The sequence below is a fragment of the Baudoinia panamericana genome (genome assembly GCF_000338955.1).
Source record: "Baudoinia panamericana UAMH 10762 unplaced genomic scaffold BAUCOscaffold_1, whole genome shotgun sequence".
Lineage (NCBI taxonomy): Eukaryota > Fungi > Ascomycota > Dothideomycetes > Mycosphaerellales > Teratosphaeriaceae > Baudoinia > Baudoinia panamericana.
Window position 1 is genome coordinate 1,820,576 of NW_006911257.1, and position 21,012 is coordinate 1,841,587.

Consider the following 21,012-nt stretch of genomic DNA (forward strand, 5'->3'; position numbering starts at 1 on the left):
GAGACGAGAGTGGAGAGTGGTGGTGTGGACTGGGTACTCCTTCTATCCGCGCTCGAATGCGATGAGGTCGGCGGAGATGCGGATGTTAGAGCCTCAGGCAGAACATTGTGTTGACTCGTTAGCACTGAATTCGATCAAAAGCAGCTTTAACATCGCGCTCGCACTTTCCACCTTTACACACACATATGAGAGTTGCGCAGCGCAATGAGGCGTTGACAGTATCGCTTGTTCTGCACGCGTCAGAGCCCATACATACCATCGTGATCACACGTAGTCCACTCCAGGACGTTGGGCGTATTCTGCCCGTGACCTGGGCTGACCGCCACCGGCGGCACCAGGCTTAGAACTGCCTCTCTGGACGGGGCCATCCCCGGCACTCCCATCAGGACCATTACTATACCATCCGCGACCAGGACCAGCAACGCTTCTTCTCGTATTGTCTACACTACCGCTTTGCCCGGAGTGCCGTTGTTGCTGCTGCTGCTGCTGCTGGATCGCTCGTGTTTGCACGTGTTCCATTTCCACAGTACTGACCCTATATTCTTACCAGTCTAAGCGTTGCCTAGATGGGTAAGACTACCAAGACGAAAGCGCTTAAGAAAGCCTCACGCAACAAGGCCCGCGTGTTGCTGCAAGACATATTGATCGACAAGCCATCGTCTAAGGTCAAGAAAGGGTCTGCCCGCGACATAATTGGCAACAAGCTGTACAAGACCGAATTGGCGATTGTTAAGGAGCCCAAAAGGCACCGTACGAAGTTTATTGTTCGTCTATCATGCTTTTTGAGCTCGACCCTTCTCTATCAGACTTACATTTCGGCTAACACGCCCAGAACTGGTACGAACCGGATCCGCCGCAGGGACACACCCACGTTCCTATCGGCACCTTGGAGCTGGTTCAGCGTTGCAAGGCAATGTCGTTGGCAAAAGGATACGATGTTTATATCTCGAACGTGCGTGATCATCCTCCCTTCCTACCCTTACCCCTGATTGTTGTTGGTGCGCTAAAGGCGTGGCACCTCACATTTGCTAATAGGCAAGATACAGAGTCCCATGGGGCGCGGATGGAGGACTAAACGTGATAGAGTGTCCCACTTTATCTATGCCAACGGTCACTTCTTCAGAGACGAAATAGTGGCGGAAGCATGTGAGGCGCTTGACTACCTTCCAACGAGCAACGGGTCCTTTGTAAAGGCTATTACTGTCGATGAAGGAGAGCCTATTCCAACAGGGCCCGCGGACATGCGTTACGGACCTCTGGTGAATTCACTCATACAACTAGCAGAAGCAAAGCGGGAAGCCCGGAACGCCATCCTTGAGTTCTACCCCAACATCCCGGAAGATGATCTTGTCAAGCTAGTGGACCGCGCATGGCAACCCAAAAATGTCGGCTTCTCCGAGCAACCCTTCTTTCGGCGCATCCACCTTGCCGTCATCTCTCATGTCCGCCACGTTTACACGCACTACGACCATCTGCTCAAAGCTCTGGGCGGCAACGAGAACTGGGCTTTTGCAAGGGAGATGGTACAGAAGGACTTACTAATTACGCTTATAACATGGCGTGACCAGACTGAGGACGATGTCGAAATGCTCGAGACGCTTGAGGAAGTCATCAATCTGGACTCCGATGAGGATGACGGCATGAAGTTTGATGGTACCAACTCCGCAACGTCAAGTGGGGAAGATAACGATGCGTTCATGGGCTACAACAGCGATATGAGCGTGCAGTATATTGAGTCTCGTCCCGTTAGCGCTGGCACGAACCCAGAGTACGACAACCGCATAGCCGACCCTCAACATGACCCTTACTCGGAATACAACAACAGCCTAGTCGACCGCCCACGGGACCGCTACAATCGTCGAAGCATGGACAGAGCATTCATTGATATCCGCCAGCAGCAAGGCAGAGGCAGCACATCCGGGCACTGGAGCACCGACGGACCACCTCAAAAGATAACATTTGATGAGGCGCAAGAAGTCATACGGCTCAGAGCGGAAGCTGCGTTGCGCTGCGGCGTCAGATCCGAGCACCTGCCGCCAATCGCGCAGAGACTACTGCACCCCGCAGCAGGATCATGGATACGGCCGCCGCGGGCACCGCAGATACCTCCGCCTCCGCCGCAAGCGTTGGTCCCGCCTCCACCGCCATTCGGAGTACCTCCCCTCCCACCTCCACCTCCACCGCCGCGCGATTATATCCCTCCACCACCGCCCCGGGACATCATCGCAATCTCGTCGGACGATGTTCCACCTCCACCGCGCCAGGAAGTCATTGCCATCTCAAGCTCATCCCCACCGCCGCCTGCTCACTACTACTGGCAGCCGCAACACGACCGTCGCGAAGAAGTCCGCCACGTAGAGCCGCACCATACTGTTCTGGAGCCTCCATGGCGGCGCAACCATCGGGTACGTCCCGTGGAAGAGCCTCCATGGCGGCGCAATAGCCTGGTATGGGAGGAGCGTCAGGAAGACGTCAACTACGCTTATGCTAGGCCTGTGCGTTACTCTGATAACAAATTGGCACCACGACACGACCACCAGCAGTTCGACGACACCAACAGCGTATCAAACGAGTACAGTGAGGAGTACCGTCCGCTTCAATACGCACCAGCCATCGGGCATCAGCAGCAGCGTCAGCATCCAGAAGCACCAGTCGGCTATGCCAACCCGCTCGCCATCTACGCTCCACTCGCAGAAGCCCACCGCAGCGATGGCAGACTATACCAGCCACCGCAGGAGGCGGGCGAAGAGGAGGTTGCCGTGGAGATGAGACGGGTGGAAGTTCAGGAGGATGAGTTTGGGAGGGCGCCGGGGGAGATTGAATACGGCGGCCAGCTTCTGCGTAGAATGTAGAGGTGGGCGTTAGCCGTGCTTTCTCAATGGCAAGTGGGAGAGGAGAGGAGTGGTAATGGCGATGGGAGGTTTTGTGCCCTTGAGAGTGAGGTTGGGATGCCGTTTCCCACAGTTGTGTATTGATGCAACAAGCGCCAAGCGCTTTTCTGCTTGACAATGGTTCCCACGATGGGTAAATGCGTGATCTGCTGCCACGTCTCCCAGGAGGTGCAAGGCGAGACGATGATCGACCGTGGGATCCCGTTGTTTTCCTACTATCGACACGGCGGGCGTCCACAATCATATAGCACCTAGCTGCGCAACTGGTGGATGTACTGTTGTTTGTTTATGCCTAAGGCACAAGCATGGGCCCGTGCGCCCATCAAAAGTTCGAGCTCACGAGGCGCGAACTCCACGTCTTCCCACGACGCGCGAACAAGCTGCCCCCCATCTACGCCTGTAACGCTTCTCAGCCCGCTCTACATCCACCACCGCCCCTCGAAACACTGTCCATCGTGATCGCCAGACTTTTGCGACGATACTGGTACCAATATCGGCCAACATGTTTGACCCTGTCGTCACATCCCTTCCCTGAGCGACACCTCGACATAGTCTGAGCAGGAAACTGGCGACAAGATGGCCAACCTGACTCGTGTCAACGCACCACAGAGCTTCGTGAGCAGCTTCGCCCCACGCATCCGCACATATGGCAACTCGCTGCTTACACCGGTTCAACCGCAAAACGTGCTCCCACCCGTGAGAACGACGAAGCGTGGGACGACGGCGATCAATTACGCGGAAGAGTTCGAGGATGACAGCATTGAAGACTCCGACAACCCGCGACGACCTCTTGGTCTACGCACGCAACCGAGGCGCGAAGCGGAAGGCCATGCGGAGAAGGCCGGGCAGAAAGAATTGGGCAAGGAGACGCATGCGCCGGTGGATGTGCAGGGCATATGGCGGGAGTGGATGGGCAAGCCGAAGCGGGCTTTGACGGAGCGGCAGATGCACACCCAGTCTGCGCTGCCCACTACGCTTGTACCTATCCGTATTGACCTGGATATCGCACCTTTCCGGCCAGAAGCTGCGCTGCCCACCCCCCACAATGCGAAGGACTTTGGTATAGACGAGAACTTGCCAGCATACAAGGCACCCGAACCTACGCCACAGTTTCGTCTGACGGACAGTTTCTTGTGGAATCTGCACGAAGCGCTAATGACGCCGGATCAGTTCGCCAAGACTTTCGTGGACGAGCTTGACTTTCCGGTGCAGAGGAAGCAAGCCATGATCATCGAGATTGCCAATTCCATACGACAGCAGCTGGAAGAGCATGCGGCGACGGCGCTACATCCGCTCTTCCAGCCTAGCTTTGTCAACCCTGCGCCACCGACGACGAACGCGCCAACACCGTCTGCTCAACCGTTTATTTCCCGGCCTGATTCAGCAGAGCCCGCCCAGGTAGAGACGCCGAATGGAGGCTTACTTCAACCACCTCAAGCGAACGGTGTCGGTATGTCAGGCATATCCACACCTAGGGTAAACGGTGCCGCTACACCGGCGCTAGCTGTACGGGCTGAAGCTTTACCACGAGAGCAGTCGTCCTCATCCGTGTTGAGTCCACCAGACACACATCGTTGTGTGCTTACGATCTCCATCAACATGCAAAACCAGCTCTTCACAGACAAGTTCGAATGGTCACTACTCCACCCCCCTGGCTTCCCAGAAATCTTTGCTAAACAAACCTGCGCCGATCTCGGCCTATCCGGCGAATGGGTACCAAGCATGGCCCACGCCATCTACGAAGCCAGCCTTCGCCTGAAGAAAGACATGATCGACAACGGCGGAAGCTTAGCAGGAGTAGTCGGCAGCGGTGTCGACGGCTGGGGCACCATCGACAACGAAGCCTGCGCTGTTCATGGCACTGCGGAACCCGCGCATGGCGTAGGAGCCGGTTGGCGCTTTGACGAAGACAGTTTAGGACTCGATTGGGAGCCGAAGATTGAGGTGCTTAGTAAGGAGGAGATTGAGAAACGGGAAGGCGATCGCGAGAGGCAGCTACGAAGAGCGAGAAGAGAGACGGCGCGGTTTACGACTAACTACACGCTCCAGACGCAGAGTAGCGGGGTCAATGATTACTTCGCCGGCGGGCTGGGCTCGCAGCAGCAGGCGAATAGTGGTGCGGGCGAGGATGAGCGGATGGGTCGTGGTGAGCGGTCGAAGAAGAAGCGGCGGTTCCGGAGTTTGTCGCCAGTCGGACGCGATACTCCGGAGGTAGCGGGGTTTGGAGGGACGTCCGGGCAGCTTACGGAGGGGGAGAGGCAGTATTGGCGGTGTAGTCATTGTCAGATTTGGGGCCAGGCTGTTTGGGGGGTGAGAGATGGGCCGAATGGAGCGAGGGTACGTCAACGCATAGCAGGTGCGGGTGCATTTGTGAAAGCCAGTCTGGCTAATTTGATTCTAGACACTCTGCAACAACTGCGGCCTCCTCTACGAACGCTCCCGCCGTCTGCCCCCATGGAACCGCAACCTCTTCGCCACCGAGAAAAACCAAGGGACCCGCGAAGCCGCCCTCCCCACCCCCGCCGCCGCCAGCAGCCGACAACTCACTCACCTGCACTCCGACCTCTCCTCCTTCCCCTCCCACACCGCAACCCCTCCGCCTCCATCAGCCCCCCGCCTCTCCCACCACCCATCCGCATCATCCGCAGCAATAGTACCAGACATTAACCCCTCGTCCCACCTCTACACCGGCGCCTCCGGCGGCCAAGGCCAAATCTCCGCCTCCACCATGGCGGATATCGTCAATTACGCCGAGCCGGGGGAGGACCTGGATTGGACCAAAATCACTGAACCGAGGGAGCGGAAGCGGTTGCAGAATATCATTAATGGACGCAAGTATCGCGAGCGCAGGTTGCATGCCGAGGGGCATGGGGGCAGTGGCGGGAATTATCCGGGGGCGAAGGGGGTGGGGAGTTTTTTGAGTGTGGGGTATGGACAGCGGTTGGGCGGGGGAAGGGTTGGAGGTGGAAGTGAGCAGCAGACGGCGACGGCGGCGGTCCGTTAGGGATGCCTGCCTGCTTCGTCAAGGCTGACAGTGGGGGGAAGAGTGTTGGGGAGGGGGCATACGTTGTGATTGTTTGTTTAGCGCGGCGATAAGGGGATTAAGCATTTGCTGTGGGTTTAGATTATTGAGGTTATGGCTGCTGGTTCTTGACGGGTGGTAGACGTGTGTATTGTACAGACTTGGACCAATGTGCCGAGTAGCGGTGCGGACAGGAGTTCAATCCCAAACAGAAACGCCGCACTAGCACTGCAACGCAAGAATACATCTTCGCAACTGCATCGCAAACCCGCTAAACGCTAAGCACAGCATCGCATGCAACACCCCCCCACCCACCCCCTTTAGAACTTCTGCCGTCCCATCGTCGGCGCCCACTGCAGCGGATGGCTTTCCGGCGTAGCATCCTCATCCTGCTTCCACACTTTGATCGTCTTGTCCGCCTCCCCCGTCATCAACCTCAGTCCACTCTTATCAAAGGTACTACTCATAATGCCGGCTTCCGCGTCAAGAGAGCCAGGCTGAGCGAGCGAGTCTTCGTACTGGAAGCGATGTCCCGTCTTCCAGTCCCAGAACGCTACAGACCCGTTGTCGCCGCCGGAGAAGAGGACGTCTTCTTCGTTCACGGCTAAGCTGTTGATGACGGAGTTGTGGCCGGTGAAGTTCTGCATGAAGTCGCCTTTGGGGCAGAGCCATTGTTTTATCTGTCCCGGCGAGGCCGAGGCGAAGGTGTACTCCGTTGGATGGGTTACTAGGGAACGAACGCCCTTTTTGTGGTGCGTGAGTACGGACATTGTCTTTCCGGCTGCTAGGTCGTAGAGTCGGATTGTACTGTCTAGAGAGGAGGACATGACTTGCGGGTCGGTGGCTTGGGTGGCTATGGATGAGACTGTTGCTTTGTGGCCGGAGAGGACGTGGATGTTACTTCGTGTACGCATGTCCCAGACTCGGACGACGCCGTCGCGACCGCCTGTGCATAGGACGTCAAGGGTGGGGTGGAGAGCAAGCGTATAGACTCCCGACAAATGTCCGTGGTAATGTCGGATCACTTTGTTCGTTTCCAAATCCCAACACTTCACCATCTTATCCTCTGCGCAGCTGAAGAGGTAGGGATGTCGCGGACTCACTGCCAGTCCGCGTACGGTGGAGATGTGGCCGGTTAGGGTTAGTTTGAGCGTGCCGGTGGCCAAGTCCCAGATTTTGATTGTCCGGTCTCCGGCGCCAGAGGCGAACCAGGTGTTCCCCGGTTCGACGGCGAGGGCGCGTACCCAGCCCAGGTGGCCGGAGATTACGCGGAAGAGTTTCCAGGGGGCGTGCCAGGTGGGCTTGGGTTGGCGGACAGTGTCGCGTCGGACTAAGCTTGTGGAGGATGTATTGCGCTGAGGAGTCGGCCCATTGGCGTTGGGCGGGAGCGTGGAGTTGGTTGTGCCCGGTATTCGGACTAAGGCTGTGCTGGTGCCGTTGGGCTGTGATAAGGACGAAGGTTGCTGCGCGCCTGCCTCCTCGATCATTTTCGCCATTTGCGGATCGCTTGCTTGGTCTTCTGCTCGCGGCTTCTTTCGTCGTGCTGTGAGGGATGTCTGCGCATTTGCTTGCTTGGCTGCGAGCGCTGCAGGGAGTTCTCGTACGGAGGCATATTCGTTCCGTATTCGTGCTGCGACGCTCGCTTTCTGTGCGCGGTCGTAGGGTGATGGGTCGGAGGGCGCGACCTCGGGTTGCAGTGATTTATGTAGGGCTGAGGGTTGCGCGAAGTCTGCGGCGAAGACTTCTCGCGTGCGCTTCGCTGAGCGGCGGACCGCTTGTGATGCTTGCGCCGTGACTTCTGGTGGGATTGAGATGGATGCCGGATCGGTTGGGGGGATGGTGGCTAAATCAGCCATAGTGGGTGTTGCTTGCGAGATGTCCGCGGAAACGCGCGACTGGCCGTTGGAGTGGTGGAGCAGTGAGAATGTGAGTAAGTTGCACATCCATCGACACACGGATTGACATGCGGGCACGAGTCATGCCGGCAGAATTTCATCGCTTCACCGCCCTCGGAGGTTCTCCGCAACATTCAATCGTTCGAGTCAAGTGAATGCAGCAAACGACACTCGTAGGGACGGTACCTCAGCCTTCAGCATCGACGGTGCGCCTACATACGATGCACTACCTGCACCCCCGCTCGCGCACAACGGGCACTCTCTTCACCACCACCCTCGCCATCTCCTTCCTCGTCGTAGCCCTTCCCCATCTCCTCCCCTGTCCTGTAGACCGGCGACAATATGCCGACACCATTGAGATGCCTGACGGAACTGTCAAGCGAAGACGGAGACGGGTATCGAAAGATGATGACGGAAACGAGGCAGCAGATGAGGTTCCATTGATGAGCCAAGAGAGGCCGAAGCGAGAATGCCCCGTTCCGAAGCCCGGAGGTCTAATGGGGCAGCTTATGGGCTTTGAGCAGAGAGAGCAGAGTGTCCCGAAGGAGGTTGTCGTGCGGACGTTGAGTGCGAGGGAAAGAGGGCCTTCCATTAAGGCTGGGAATGGAGAAGGGTGAAGAGTCGATTCTCAGCACAGTTCTACGCCATGACTGCCATCACCGCTATACTTTGCGTGGCGAGTTCGACCCCGCTACTGGCCTGTTCATCCTACCCTCAACGACGGTTGATCCTCTTCTCCTTTGCAAGGTGGACGGCCTCGATGCCCTTAACAGGTATTTAAGCCATTGGAGAAGCGGCCGCATGATTCCGCTGTGCTTTTGGGTCGGTTTAGGCAGGCCGCCTATGCGTCGCTCTTCTAACAAGCGACCGAGTTATATAAAGGATCTGTCGCTGTCGCTGTCGCTTTCACCTGTGCAATCCTATTGCGACATTACTGGTGGGATTTGCGACTCGGCCATGGTGGCAAGGTTGAGGATGCCAGTGCCGTCGCCGGTACTGGTTACAGATGTAGTCCGGACGGTCTCTCGAAGACACGCTTGGCATCTAGGTGGTCATGAATGTGGATTGAGAGGGACTAAGACTGTGGCAGACTTGATAATTGGTGTTGAGCGACAGAACACATCACAAGGCAAACATCTGCTGGCTGGAGCCCCGACACTTACCGGGCATTCACCCTAATATCGCACCTCAACAGAACAGCACTGGAAGAGGGAATTCTTACGCGAGGATCTTCATGCGCTCTATCCGCCACGGAATGCATGCCCATCCATGCATGCCTGGCGAGGGAAAGACAGTTAAGCCCGAGTTCTCACCTGGGCTCCTAGTACCCGTCATCGTGCCATCTGACAACCCATCGGCTATCACCATCACATCTTCCGAGACTGACAGCAGGGCTATCCGTCGGTCAAGCTCGCTCTTGACGGCTGCCTTCTTGCTCGCACTCTGCCGGTTCGATCAATAATGCTCGTTTCGTTAACGCGCAGGCTGCATGCGGGCCTGTCGAATCCCGGCTAAGGAGTGGGTGTCGTCGCATAGCACTCTAAATGCAGACTCTCGGCGTTAGATGGAATGGCTCGACTTTACCCTCCTCCTGAAGTTGTTAATCCCGCTCTTGACCTCCACGAGAGTCGTGCTGGTGCAATACCCGACGTCATCCCTTGTCCTCAACTTTTGTCGGGTCTGTGTTAGCTCTACTCCTGGTGCTCGGGTCCAGATATATACCGCATTTTAGCCTGTCGCAACGGTATTCAGATATCCTCAGTGTCAGGCTTAGAGACAGTCAATCTGGTTTCCAGACATTGGTGGCCCGACCGCATGACTGACCGTGAGCGAGCAGCCGTCGAAGCACAGGACGTACCATTCTCCGCTCAGGTTGGCCATTAGCGTCGCCGCGAGTGGGACGACGGAGTTGAGCCTGAAGGACATAGGAGACGAACGTGGAACTGAGCAAGGACGTTTTGGTGCTTTCATGACTCGCAGCGTACTGTCTGGCGAGCTGATAGAGACATTCTGTGGCGTGCTCCAAAAGCTGATCAAGTAGTGGCCGCTCTGCTCAGGGGTGAACAGCCAAGCTGGAAGAAGCACTCCCAGACGCAAGCGGAGCTCGTGCAATTTTAGCTTGATCTCGATCAGCACTTCATTAGACGACTTGTGGTTGCCCACGCTTGATCTTGCGCTTCGTAGCCTGCATAATCTCGTCCTGGCTACGACATACTTCGTTCGCCTTCCGATCTCCGTCCAGCCACTTCTTGATCATTGTTTGCTCGAGGCCGCATTTACCGGCGTGGGCCTCGATGTCTTCTGCGAGTCGACATTCTACCTCCCTGTCGCCCACCGCTAGATTGTCGTTCTCATGGGACCGTGTTGGTTGTTGTAGAACCGGCGCAGATGAAAGAGCTTGTCGCCCCGCAAGCTGTGGAAATTGTTGTGGTAGTGGAGTCGGCGGCGGCATCTTGAACCTGGTACGGGCGGCACACACCGGCGGAAGTATCAGATTGCCCAGATCTTGCGGAAGCCGTATATACAGGCAATGTGGAAGGTGTATAAGGGGTGTGAAAGTGGGAAAGACAATACGAAAGACGCTAAGTCTAGGTCGTTTGCATAGCGTCAAACGACTTGATCCATTCCACTTTGATGTCGTATAGTCTGACTTGCATTGCGCTCGATACCACCCAGTCACTCCATGAAACAGCAAGCCGGCATGGCAAAGACTCTGTTCCGCCTCGAAGAGTCTTGTCTAAGATAGGTAGTGGGCACCTCCGTAGGTTCTGCTTTCCGCTAACAAGCCTGTGTGGCTTTGCTCCTCTTCATTGACTGGATACCGCCCAACAGCGTCCTCTCTTTCTTTGACTGGCCGTTACATGGTGCACTCTGACCAGCTAAAAGCCTTGCCTTTGGCGAAGAAGTCTTTGCGTTCCTGACGCCCGTCCTCGGACAACTCGCGCTTGGCGTAGAATTGATGCACCAGGTCCTGCACGAAGTCCGGAGGGTAAGAAACCCTGTCATCCTGGACTTGGCTTCATAAACATGCAGTTCCACAATGATTTGCCGGAGTGGCGAGTCCGTCGTCGTGTTGTTATATGCGAAGTGGACTTCCGAGACACTGGGGAAAAGGCACTTTCCAAAGTCTCCAATATGTTGATCCCATATGACTCCCAGAATGGTCTCGATAGTGCGATCCTTACATTCGGAGTCCAAGAGTTTGTCGGCCAGGACATAAAGCTTGAACAGTCGATCATAGGCATTGGCGTTGGACCAGTGAAAGCCGTAAAGTGTGCTTGTGTACAGCCAGCTTACATAGTCGCTGAAAGTCTTCTCATCATCGTCCGGTAGTTCTACCTCATTGCTGTCGAACCCGCGCCAGCTCTCCTTGGCGGCCGCTGCGAGGACCGGCGAGTGAGCATCTATGATTCTTTCGTGGACGGCGGAGACTGTTTTGCAGGGACCGACAATGAACTGATTACATCGCAATCATAGCTACAAGTAGTGAATCAGCTGCACTGAAGAAGTAGATTTCAGGAGTGGTATCTGACTTACGGAGACACGATAGGCTCTGGATCGCTACCCTCCTGGGTAGTAGCCATGGCTCAGGGGCGTTATGAGGGTCACCTAGTCGAAGATGTTACAAAGCGGTACGAGAAAAGTTCCCGGTAGCTTGGCATTTGTTGTGCGAAGAGTGTTTTACAATTTTTCGGCGCGCTTGCTATGCGAAGTGGTGAAGCAACGTTAATTCAGAACGCCCGCATCTACAAAGCAGCGTCCGCTTGCTGAGTCGGACGGCCAGTACTGTCCCGCAACATGGTCGAATGTGAAGGTTGTGCACAACCATGAAGTCACCGTTAGCCTCACCAGCCGAGTGCATCCTACCGCTACCAGCCGCCAGGCAATCCTGTGCCTTTTACTGCCATTCCTCCATTGCCAGCGCGCCATTGCAAGCTTCCTGGCGTCCGGTACGTCTGGCCCACAGCCGGTCCAGTAGGAATAGTGCGCCGAAGCGGATTCAAGTTCACACCCCTTTCCGGGAATCTCGACTCCATGCCAGCCAAACCTCGCTTCGCCGCCCCAGCAAACGCAAAACCATGCCCAGCGGAGCTCGAACTGCCCACGCCCTCCTAAAGCGTAAGCCCGTACTTCTGCTGCAGCGTCATCTGCATACTCTGCAACGCCACCACGCCCGCCGATTTCTTGTTCCCTTTAGCTGGAAACTCAACCACCGCTTTCCTCAACAAAGCCTTCCCCGCTCCGCCAAAGATACCAATGATCCTGGGCACGAATTCCTCGACCAGCGCCTTAAGCAGCACAAAATGCGTCGCCTGCACCTCCTCAGCGGGTAAGTTCACAATCCTTGCCACCGCCTCCCACCACAGCCGATTCGGGGCCGGGTTGGCGTTCTTTGAGCGGCTGAAGTCGCGGAGCGTGAGAGCTGAGAAGCCCGCGGCAAGACCTGTGCAGCGCCACCAGTACTCTTCTGCCGCTGCTTCTCGGGCGGGTACTCCGAACAGTTGCGGACAGAGGACGTGGTACTTGGCCCAGAGGATGTCAATCAAGCTATGCCCCTGCCATTGATACTCGGGTCGAGCGAAGATCTGGACTAGAAGGATGCCGATCGGGTCCGCGGAGGCGGTGTCGGTGCCGTTCTCGGAGACGAGCTGTTTGAGGCCTGATTTGGCGAGTTGGTTGAGGAGGTAAAGTAGAATCGCAGGATATTGGCGGGATGGCACCGCTGCTTCTTGTGCATTAGTGGAAATGAGAAAAGGTGCCACGTCCACGCTTGGAGTATTCAAAGCGGAGGCTTGCTTGAGGATGGCTTCTATCTTTGCGAGCTGATCACCATTGTTAGCGTGAAGAACGAGCGGCGTGGTTCTCTGAGTCAGGCAGGTTAGGCACATACATATGTCCTGTTAGCAGCTTTGTCCAGTTTGTTGATCATGCCGAGTTGGGTGCGAATAGTCCGTTTCATCTCCCCGAGCTGCTTGAAGCCTGTTTTCTTGCACTCGGTTTCAGTCCAATTTCGGAAGTCTTTCAGATGTTTCCAGAGTCCGATATAGCGTTGGTGGACGGCTTTGCGCGATTGGAGGGTGCTAGTTAGGCTTTGATTATTTGACGCAGATGTGGTAGTTGCCGTGGGCTGAGGGAGGATGCCATTTGTCGGAGGTGCTGGTGACGCTGCGGTACCATTCGGCTGTTGTATCTGCGCTGCCGCAGGCTGAGATGAAGGTTGCGGTTGAGGCGGAGGTTGCTGTTGTTGCGACTGCCTTCGCCGCCTCTCTGCATCTTCACTTTGCACCTTCCAATCCGCGGCTTCTTTGTCGCGTGCCGCCTTCTGCGCCCTCTCCGCCCTCTCGGCCTCTTCCTGCTCCCTCTGCGACGCTGTCTGCCGCTCATGCTCCTCCTGCTGCTGCTTCAGCGACTCCGCTTCTCGCCGCTGATCTTCCCGGCGCTTAGCATCCTCCAATCGCTTCCTTTCGCGTTGCGCCCTTTCTTCGGCAAGCTTCAACTCCTGCTCCTCGATCGCCTGTCGCTCAAGCTCCGCCCGTCGTTCCTGCTCGCGCTTGATCTCGTATTCCACGCGCACGCGTGCTCGCTCGGCAGATTGCCGAACCGCTTCATGCTGCGCTAATGATGCGTCTAGAGCTTGTCGGTGTAGTCGCTCTTGCTCCGCTGTCTGCGCGTCAAGTGCACGCGCGAAATTGCGGTTGTCATCGACAACGACCCGGCTGAACTCTTCCCAGAGTTGGCGAGACGGACTATCAGCCAGCAAACTGTCCCTGCCGGGACGGTGGAAACCGTTCAGGCGGCCATTGCGAGACTCGCTGAGGCGTTGTCGAGACGGACTAGATCTCGGTGTTGACCTCGTCGAGTCTGACGGCCGGAAAGGGGAGCTCATCGGAATGGTACCGGTTACGTCCAAGATTCACCGCTGGAGGTGACGATATCGTCGAGATAGTGTTGGGGGGAACAAGTGAAACACAGCACCGCCGAGTTCGAAATCGTGACCTTCGTCCGTATGCGGAAGGCACAGCAGCGAGCAGGGTCCACCTCCACCAGCCGCACGGAATGGTTGCGCATACCAAGCCACTTCCGACGAGCCGAACCTTTAGTCTCTCTGCCGGAATGCTTCGCGAGCTTGGCTTCAACCATCGTCAACTCTTCGTCCTCTGAATCCCACTTCAAAGTGTAACAGTGACCTCTGTGTCGTGGAGCATCATGATCAACACCGCTGCCTCAAGCAAGAAGAGGATTCGGCGTCCAAGCAAGGCTTTATGCTCGGATCCACGTCCATATGCGCCAAGATATACAGCCAATCAGCGACTTGTGCCTGATCACGCCTGCTTATGAGACGCGAAACCATAGCCCTAATCCGTCCCTGTGCTACCATGCTCACTCCACATCGTGCGTCAGCTGTTCCAGCCCTGCCCTGCAGCATGATGAGAGCTCTTCAACAGCTTGCTTGCGTTTGCGAGCTAGGTGGGCTGAGCAATGAGGGTGACGTGCTGTTGAGAAAGAATGAGGCAGCTGTCTGCTTGCATACAGTACAAAGGTCCTCTCAAACCAAGCTTTGTCATCGTGGCTTCTTCACTCAATCTGCGAGCGAGAAAACACAGCCTTCACAGACACAGAATGCCTCACCATCAGAGCGCTCATCACCATAGCGGTGAGTATGAGAACGAGCATGAGCAGATGGGTCAACAACAGCATGGTCACCAAGAGAGTCATCAGCAAGACGGTCACCAGCAGAGCAGCCACAAGAAGCACTACGGCGGTCGTACCAAGGCCAAGGGGATCGAGAACTACAGTGTCTGGTAGTTCACCTCAGAATTCCGGCCCATAACTGCTGTCGTTACTTACTTTATACAGGAAAGGCACGCCCATCAGCTACGTAGCACAAACCCTCCAACAAGACCGCTCGCCGCACATCAACCTCAAGTTCTCCGACGGCAGCAAAGACCACGAGGCCAACATCAACGTCGCTTCAACCGACGCCGATCCAGATCTCGTTTACTGGCTGCACCGCCAATGGCACCATCCCATCACCAAGGGCCTGACGAGCCTCCAGGACGGTGTCCACAAAATCACAGCGTCTGAGCCTGGTTCGGGCTTGAGTCTTGACTTCCTTCGCACGAAGCCTGCGTTGCTGACCTTGAGTGCCGGACGTGTTCTGCCGAACAATAAGTCCGGACCAAATAACGACATTCTGGACCAGCTGAAGCCGATCCTCGACGATGCGATCCAGGCCAAGGCGAAGGTGTACATCTTTGGTGCCGACTATGGTCAGGGTATTGACGACGTCCACATGAACCAGGGTTCGTCGCCGGAGTATGCTAACGTAAGTGCTTTAGACCCTCCTCCATTGTAAAGTGCATCGCTGACTCGTTGATCATAGGCTGTCGGCGAAGACGGCGCCATCATCTTCCATTACCAAGGTGGTGATGACCACTACGAGGCCGTCTTCTTGGCCTTTGCGAGCCAAAGCGTACCAACGAACGATCAAACTGGGGCGGCAGAGCAGGGAGGTCAGGAGCTGGCCCAGATTGCTCAGGGGACGGGAAGTCAAGGTGGTTCGTCCTCGCACCAGCAAGGTGGCTCGTAGTATCAGTGACTTAGCAGTCGGCGAAGCACGAACGTCCTTCGGTCAATCTTTACCTCGAGGCACTTGGCGCGAGCAGGGGAGTTATGACGTGAGCCAAGGCTACTTGGGCTCTCCATGTGGCTGGACACGTGCGCACATTCGCGACGTAAAGCGACATTCAATAGCAGTATAAAATCGCATATACTGCATTTTACTCTGCTCTCTTGTGGACTAATGTACATTGTCGCAATGATTGCATAGGCAGAAGTCCATGCATGCTCCAACCCAACAGGGAGCGGTGCAGCCAACCGGCGCGGAACCAAGGATCACAGCTTTTCTCCACAAACCCTATCTGCCCACACCCGCTTCATCGGAGGTTACGTCGTATCTCTCACACACCTCTTCCACCACTCTTTCCTCTACACACAACCCCCCAATCTCATAGCGAACGGCAGTCTTCATCGACTCCATCGCACACCCTCACTTCCTTCGTTCCCTCCCTTGACATCCGTTGAGGCAGTCAAGCCTCGTCCACCGCGGAAAGCCCGCACACGCTTGCTTCTTCAAGCATCGATAGAGCCTGCCGCATCCATCACTACCCAGCAGCCAAAGTTCAATCATTACCTGCCTCACAACAAACCCGCAGACCACCGCATCAACGCAAACACTCGCCAAAGCAGTATAACCCATTCTGCTCTCGAGAAAGGAAAAAGCACGATCTTGTTCGCAGCAGACCCTCCCAGTTACCACGAGACGCACTACCCTTGAGACTTCGACAATATCAAGCATCGCCACATTAGCACCTTTACCCTGACTCCGACACGAGGGTCGACACACGAGCCGGCAACGCACAGCACTCACGAGCTACGACTACAGCTCATTGTACTTTAGAATTACGTCAGCAGACACCAGCAAAGATGGACCCCAACCGTCTTGATCCGACACAGCAGGGTCAGGGCCAGCAAGGCCCGGGGGGTCGTCGCCTGCACATCGCCCACCGGCGCAGCCCGTCCGAAATGACGCCTTTGATGAGTACGTGCCCTACCCAGTGATCGTCAACACATCGCAGTCCTGTTTAAACACGTGGTACGCTGTCACGTGCTTGCGTATCATCTATGCTGACATCCAGTACTTGCAGTGGAACAACTCGCCCTTGCGCAGCAAATTGAGATGCTACAACAGCAACAGCAGCAGATCGCCGCTACACACCAGCAATATGTCAATATGGGTATGATACCACAACAGCAGCAACTACCCACGCAGTTCCAGCAACTGCAGGGACAAATGCAGAACTTAAGCATGTCCCCGACCAGTGCTTTCCAGTTCCAGCAACAGCCCATGGGACAACCGCAGCACCTTGGCATCCCCATGACTAGTGGTATGGCAGGTGCCTCCGCACATCGCCGCAATCAGTCCGCTCTGCCTAATATGGGCATGGGTACTGTGGGCACTATGGGTCCGCCTCCTGCGCCCTCCAGTGGAGCTTCTGGTTCAGGGTTTCCGAGTGACTTCGGCTTTCCTGGCCAAGGCAGGAGCGAGAACAATGCACCCCGCGGTGGCGGACGGGCTGGCGGTGCCGCAGGCGGTGGTGCAGGTCATGCAAGACGACACTCGCTGGCGCTGCCAGAAGCAAAGAAGGCGGCTGAGCTGGCCGAGGCGAAGCGGAAGACTAGTGGCTTTCAATTTCCAATCCCGGGTGCCGGCGGTGCTTCGCCTTCCACGAGTAACAGATCGGTGAGCCCTGGTCAAGTGCAGACTGATTCCGTGCAGGCGCCGCAGAATACTGCCTCTCGAGGCGGGGTGGGCGGGCGCGGACATGGCAGAAGTCAGAGCATGGCAATCGGCAACGGTCGTGGCATGGCTCAGAGCAGTCGTGGCGGACCTGCGGGCTTCCAGTTCCCGCCACCTCAAGCGACCAACAACGCCGGCGCGAACACCGACCTTGAACGCCGCGGCAGCCAAGGTCATGGACGGACCGCTTCTCGCAACTTCGAAGGTAACTGGCGCCAACAGAACAACAATAACAACTTCACTCAGACGCCTACTGCAAGCGAGCCGCAGCATCAGAACATGGGTAACTTTCAGATGAATCAACATACCACGGCCCAGCCGTTCCAGCCCGGTCACCGCCAGCGTGGCTCGTTGCAAGCGCAGTCAATGGGCGGGCTTGGAGGCTTCCAGTACCAGCCTCAGCCTCAGCTCGTGCAGCTGCCACAGGGCCAAGTGCTGGTTCAGCAGCCCAACATCTTTGCTGGACAACAGCTCAATGCTCTTCAGCTTGCACAGCTGCAGGCCTATCAACAAGCAGGCATTCCGGTCGCGAATGTTGCTCAGCTGACTGGCCAGCACAATGGGCCAACATTTAGCAATCAGCAGCAGCAGCAGCGCAAGACACTGTTCACTCCATACCTGCCGCAGGCGACTCTGCCGGCTCTCCTGGCTGATGGTCAGCTCGTTGCTGGCATTCTGCGTGTGAACAAGAAGAATCGGAGTGACGCTTACGTCACGACTACCGATCTCGATGCGGACATCTTCATCTGCGGCAGCAAAGATCGTAATCGGGCACTTGAAGGCGATCTTGTCGCCGTTGAGCTTCTTGACGTCGATGAGGTCTGGGGACAGAAGCGCGAGAAGGAAGAGAAGAAGAAGCGCAAGGATGTCACGGATCAGCGTAGTGGCAGCATCACGGCGGTCAACGATGCTACAACGGCACCGGAGAGCTCCGCACAAGACAGTGGGCTCCGCAGGCGTGGAAGCTTGAAGCAGCGCCCTACGCAGAAGAAGAATGATGATGTGGAAGTTGAAGGGCAGAGCTTGCTACTGATGGAAGAAGACGAGATCAACGACGAACAAAAGCCGTTGTACGCCGGCCATGTCGTCGCCGTCATTGAGCGTGTCCCGGGCCAGATGTTCTCGGGTACGCTTGGTCTGCTGCGTCCCAGCAGTCAAGCCACGAAGGAGAAGCAAGAAGCCGAGCGACGCGAGCGGGAGGGTGGTAACTTTAGTCGGCCCGAACGCCAGAACGAGCGGCCTAAGATCGTGTGGTTCAAGCCGACGGACAAACGTGTCCCGCTTATCGCCATCCCAACCGAGCAGGCGCCTAAGGACTTCGTGGAGCGCCATCAGGACTACGCGAACAAGATCTTCGTGGCGTGCATCAAGCGCTGGCCGATCACCAGTTTGCACCCATTCGGTACATTGGTAGAGCAGCTGGGTGATGCCGGTGACCTTAGGGTGGAGACCGACGCTCTCCTGCGTGACAATAATTTCGGACCTGACGACTTCTCCGAAGCGGTGGCCAAGAGTGTCGGATACGAAGAATGGTCTGTTGCCGCGGATGGCGAGGCCGCACTGGCCGGCCGTCGTGACTTCCGTGACGATAAGACGTTCACGATCGATCCGAACGGCAGCAAAGAGCTAGATGACGCGTTACATCTTAAGGACTTGGGAGACGGGATGGTGGAGATCGGCATCCATGTCGCGGACATGGCGCATTTTGTGAAGGCTAACTCGCTGGTCGACCGCGAGGCGAAGAAGCGTGGCACAGGCGTGTACTTGATGAATAGGAGCGTCAATATGCTGCCGCCGAAGCTTTCGCAGGAGATATGCTGTCTCAGCCCGGGAGAGGAGAGGTATACCGTTTCCGTCGTCTTTAAGGTCAATGCGGCTACTGGCCGCGTTGTGGACGAGCAGACGTGGATCGGCAAAGGCGTGATCCGGAGCGATGGCAAACTGGCGTACGAGGAGGTCGATGCGGTTATCAACGGCAAGCCTTCTTCTTCTTCCATCGACGAGGCGCGGAAGCAGCAGATCCTCATGCTGTACGGCATCACGCAGAAGTTCCGCCAAGCTCGGTTTGGAGGAGCGGACGTGGTGGACGTTCAGCCACTGCGGCTTTTCTATCAGCTCGACGACGAGAATGTGCCAGTCGAGCAGAATATCTTCGATTCGAGCCCCAGTCATGAGATGATTGAGGAGCTGAGCCACAAAACGAATGCCATGGTGGCTGAGCGCATCTTCGCGGCGATGCCGGACCGGGCTCTCCTGCGTAGACAAGCGAACCCGAACCCACGCCGCCTCCAGACTTTCGCGGAGCGAATGTCGAATATCGGCATTGAGATCGACATTTCCAGCTCCGCCGCGCTGCAGAACAGTCTCTTCCGCATTGAAGACGCCGACATTCGCAAGGGCATGGAGACGCTCGTCATCAAGTCAATGTTGCGCGCGAAATACTTCGTTCCGGCCAAGATTCCGGATGAGTTCTTGAGCCACTACGCGCTAAACCTGCCGCTATACACCCATTTCACCAACCCTTCGCGCCGCTACGCCGACATTGTCGTGCACCGCCAGCTTGAAGCCGTGCTTTCCAACAATCCGGAGATGTTCACGGAAGATCTAGAAAGTCTGGCGAAGACAGCCGAGACGTGCAACACGAAGAAGGACTCCGCCCGCGCGGCGCAAGAGCAAAGCGTGCATATCGAGTCGTGCCGCGCCATGGCTCGTAAAGCCGATCAGCAAGGCGGCGACCTCATCTCCGTCGGCATCGTGGTCTGCGTGTACGAGTCCGCGTTCGATGTGTTGATCCCAGAGTATGGGTTCGAGAAGCGCGTCCATTGCGATCAACTGCCGCTGAAGAAGGCGGAGTTTGACAAGAATAAGCGGTTGTTGGAGCTGTACTGGGAGAAGGGCGTGCCGAGTAGTGCGTTTGTGCCGGAGGATGAGCGGCCGGCTGCTGCTACGGGCCGTGATCGTACGACGCCGCAGCGGCACCAGCAGCAGCAGCAGCAGCACACTGGCGCCGCAAGAGCACACAAAACCACCAGTTCTACGATCGCGGAGACGGCGAGGAAGGATATGAATACTGGATCCATCGACACGCAGGATGTCGACGCCCTCTTCGACGACGAGGAAGAGGAGGAGGGCGAGATTGATGAAGGCTACTCCGAGCGCGACCACTACAACTCCGGAGTCGCGCTCAACGGCGACCGTGCGACTCAGTCCGGTCCTCCGAGTCCAGCAAGGAATGGGTTGACGCCACAAAGGAGTAAGTCCGATTCGAAGGTGCTGAGTAACATGGCTGCCGGTGCCGGTGGTGCGTCGGAGAGTAAGATGAGCAACAAGGAGAAGTATTTGGGCTTGTTTAGTCTGCGGGAGGAGGGTGGGCAGTGTATTCAGGATGTCAAGGAGATGACGAGGGTGCCGGTGCTGTTGAGTACGGATCTGGGGAAGAGTCCGCCGTACGTCTTCGTCGCCGCTTCTTCTTGATGGCTTGGTGGTGAATGTGCTGACGCGGGTTTGCAGGTGCTTGACAATTCGGTCGCTGAATCCTTATGCTCTTTGAGCTGAACAACGAACACCGGATACGCTAGCTTGCGGTCACTTCGCATTAGCAGCCCGACCGTGAGCGTTGTCTGTGCCGGAGTCTGCGGATTGATCGACATCCATTCCTAGACCCCAGATCATGACAGCTCGCAGCAGCAAACTCCCAGCCGCCACAATCAACGAACTACATCGGTCGTGTGGGAGCGATAGAATGGCATTGACAGCTCATCAATACGCTGCGCACTTACCCGTTCACCCGCCCGTTGCTGGCGAAGTAAGCAGTAGGGGCGAGCAGGCTTCCGAAGATATGTA

General features: G+C 56.5%; 9 protein-coding genes across 9 annotated transcripts; 5 read left to right on the top strand and 4 right to left on the bottom strand.

The window, feature by feature from the left end:
* Positions 1 to 160: 160 nt before the first annotated feature.
* On the top strand, positions 161 to 3,122 carry BAUCODRAFT_29660 (uncharacterized protein). Its single transcript, XM_007674209.1, has 3 exons — positions 161 to 764; positions 833 to 952; positions 1,047 to 3,122. The coding sequence occupies exons 1-3, from the start codon at positions 567 to 569 to the stop codon at positions 2,850 to 2,852; spliced, it is 2,124 nt and encodes a 707-aa protein (XP_007672399.1). The 5' UTR covers positions 161 to 566; the 3' UTR covers positions 2,853 to 3,122.
* A 137-nt stretch (positions 3,123 to 3,259) lies between these two features.
* BAUCODRAFT_153543 (uncharacterized protein) lies at positions 3,260 to 6,221 on the top strand. Its single transcript, XM_007674210.1, has 2 exons — positions 3,260 to 5,228; positions 5,293 to 6,221. The coding sequence occupies exons 1-2, from the start codon at positions 3,468 to 3,470 to the stop codon at positions 5,893 to 5,895; spliced, it is 2,364 nt and encodes a 787-aa protein (XP_007672400.1). The 5' UTR covers positions 3,260 to 3,467; the 3' UTR covers positions 5,896 to 6,221.
* A 12-nt stretch (positions 6,222 to 6,233) lies between these two features.
* On the bottom strand, positions 6,234 to 7,769 carry BAUCODRAFT_60799 (uncharacterized protein; the record flags this gene model as incomplete). The annotated part of the gene is made up of 1 exon (XM_007674211.1): positions 6,234 to 7,769. The coding sequence occupies one exon, from the start codon at positions 7,767 to 7,769 to the stop codon at positions 6,234 to 6,236; it is 1,536 nt and encodes a 511-aa protein (XP_007672401.1).
* A 260-nt stretch (positions 7,770 to 8,029) lies between these two features.
* BAUCODRAFT_144769 (uncharacterized protein) lies at positions 8,030 to 8,425 on the top strand (the record flags this gene model as incomplete). The annotated part of the gene is made up of 1 exon (XM_007674212.1): positions 8,030 to 8,425. The coding sequence occupies one exon, from the start codon at positions 8,030 to 8,032 to the stop codon at positions 8,423 to 8,425; it is 396 nt and encodes a 131-aa protein (XP_007672402.1).
* A 1,523-nt stretch (positions 8,426 to 9,948) lies between these two features.
* On the bottom strand, positions 9,949 to 10,260 carry BAUCODRAFT_118927 (uncharacterized protein; the record flags this gene model as incomplete). Its single annotated transcript, XM_007674213.1, has 1 exon — positions 9,949 to 10,260. One exon carries the CDS (start codon positions 10,258 to 10,260, stop codon positions 9,949 to 9,951), a length of 312 nt encoding a protein of 103 aa, XP_007672403.1.
* Positions 10,261 to 10,586: 326 nt separating this feature from the next.
* Positions 10,587 to 11,392, bottom strand: BAUCODRAFT_21148 (uncharacterized protein; the record flags this gene model as incomplete). The annotated part of the gene is made up of 3 exons (XM_007674214.1): positions 10,587 to 11,264; positions 11,290 to 11,308; positions 11,346 to 11,392. 3 exons carry the CDS (start codon positions 11,390 to 11,392, stop codon positions 10,587 to 10,589), a joined length of 744 nt encoding a protein of 247 aa, XP_007672404.1.
* Positions 11,393 to 11,507: 115 nt separating this feature from the next.
* Positions 11,508 to 13,695, bottom strand: BAUCODRAFT_153547 (uncharacterized protein; the record flags this gene model as incomplete). Its single annotated transcript, XM_007674215.1, has 2 exons — positions 11,508 to 12,631; positions 12,700 to 13,695. 2 exons carry the CDS (start codon positions 13,693 to 13,695, stop codon positions 11,921 to 11,923), a joined length of 1,707 nt encoding a protein of 568 aa, XP_007672405.1. The 3' UTR covers positions 11,508 to 11,920.
* A 278-nt stretch (positions 13,696 to 13,973) lies between these two features.
* Positions 13,974 to 15,566, top strand: BAUCODRAFT_29663 (uncharacterized protein). The gene is made up of 3 exons (XM_007674216.1): positions 13,974 to 14,611; positions 14,667 to 15,135; positions 15,193 to 15,566. The coding sequence occupies exons 1-3, from the start codon at positions 14,430 to 14,432 to the stop codon at positions 15,397 to 15,399; spliced, it is 858 nt and encodes a 285-aa protein (XP_007672406.1). The 5' UTR covers positions 13,974 to 14,429; the 3' UTR covers positions 15,400 to 15,566.
* Positions 15,567 to 16,295: 729 nt separating this feature from the next.
* Positions 16,296 to 20,643, top strand: BAUCODRAFT_144773 (uncharacterized protein; the record flags this gene model as incomplete). The annotated part of the gene is made up of 2 exons (XM_007674217.1): positions 16,296 to 16,410; positions 16,517 to 20,643. The coding sequence occupies 2 exons, from the start codon at positions 16,296 to 16,298 to the stop codon at positions 20,641 to 20,643; spliced, it is 4,242 nt and encodes a 1,413-aa protein (XP_007672407.1).
* Positions 20,644 to 21,012: the final 369 nt, after the last annotated feature.

What these genes read in the sequence shown, in the direction of transcription:
- BAUCODRAFT_29660 (XM_007674209.1), top strand. Translation starts at nt 567, where the DNA reads ATGGGTAAGACTACCAAGACGAAAGCGCTTAAGAAAGCCTCACGCAAC. An exon ending in GGCACCGTACGAAGTTTATT is followed by an intron (nt 765 to 832) that starts GTTCGTCTATCA and finishes TAACACGCCCAG; the next exon opens with AACTGGTACGAACCGGATCC. An exon ending in ACGATGTTTATATCTCGAAC is followed by an intron (nt 953 to 1,046) that starts GTGCGTGATCAT and finishes GGCAAGATACAG; the next exon opens with AGTCCCATGGGGCGCGGATG.
- BAUCODRAFT_153543 (XM_007674210.1), top strand. Translation starts at nt 3,468, where the DNA reads ATGGCCAACCTGACTCGTGTCAACGCACCACAGAGCTTCGTGAGCAGC. An exon ending in ATGGGCCGAATGGAGCGAGG is followed by an intron (nt 5,229 to 5,292) that starts GTACGTCAACGC and finishes ATTTGATTCTAG; the next exon opens with ACACTCTGCAACAACTGCGG.
- BAUCODRAFT_29663 (XM_007674216.1), top strand. Translation starts at nt 14,430, where the DNA reads ATGCCTCACCATCAGAGCGCTCATCACCATAGCGGTGAGTATGAGAAC. An exon ending in ATCGAGAACTACAGTGTCTG is followed by an intron (nt 14,612 to 14,666) that starts GTAGTTCACCTC and finishes TACTTTATACAG; the next exon opens with GAAAGGCACGCCCATCAGCT. An exon ending in CGTCGCCGGAGTATGCTAAC is followed by an intron (nt 15,136 to 15,192) that starts GTAAGTGCTTTA and finishes CGTTGATCATAG; the next exon opens with GCTGTCGGCGAAGACGGCGC.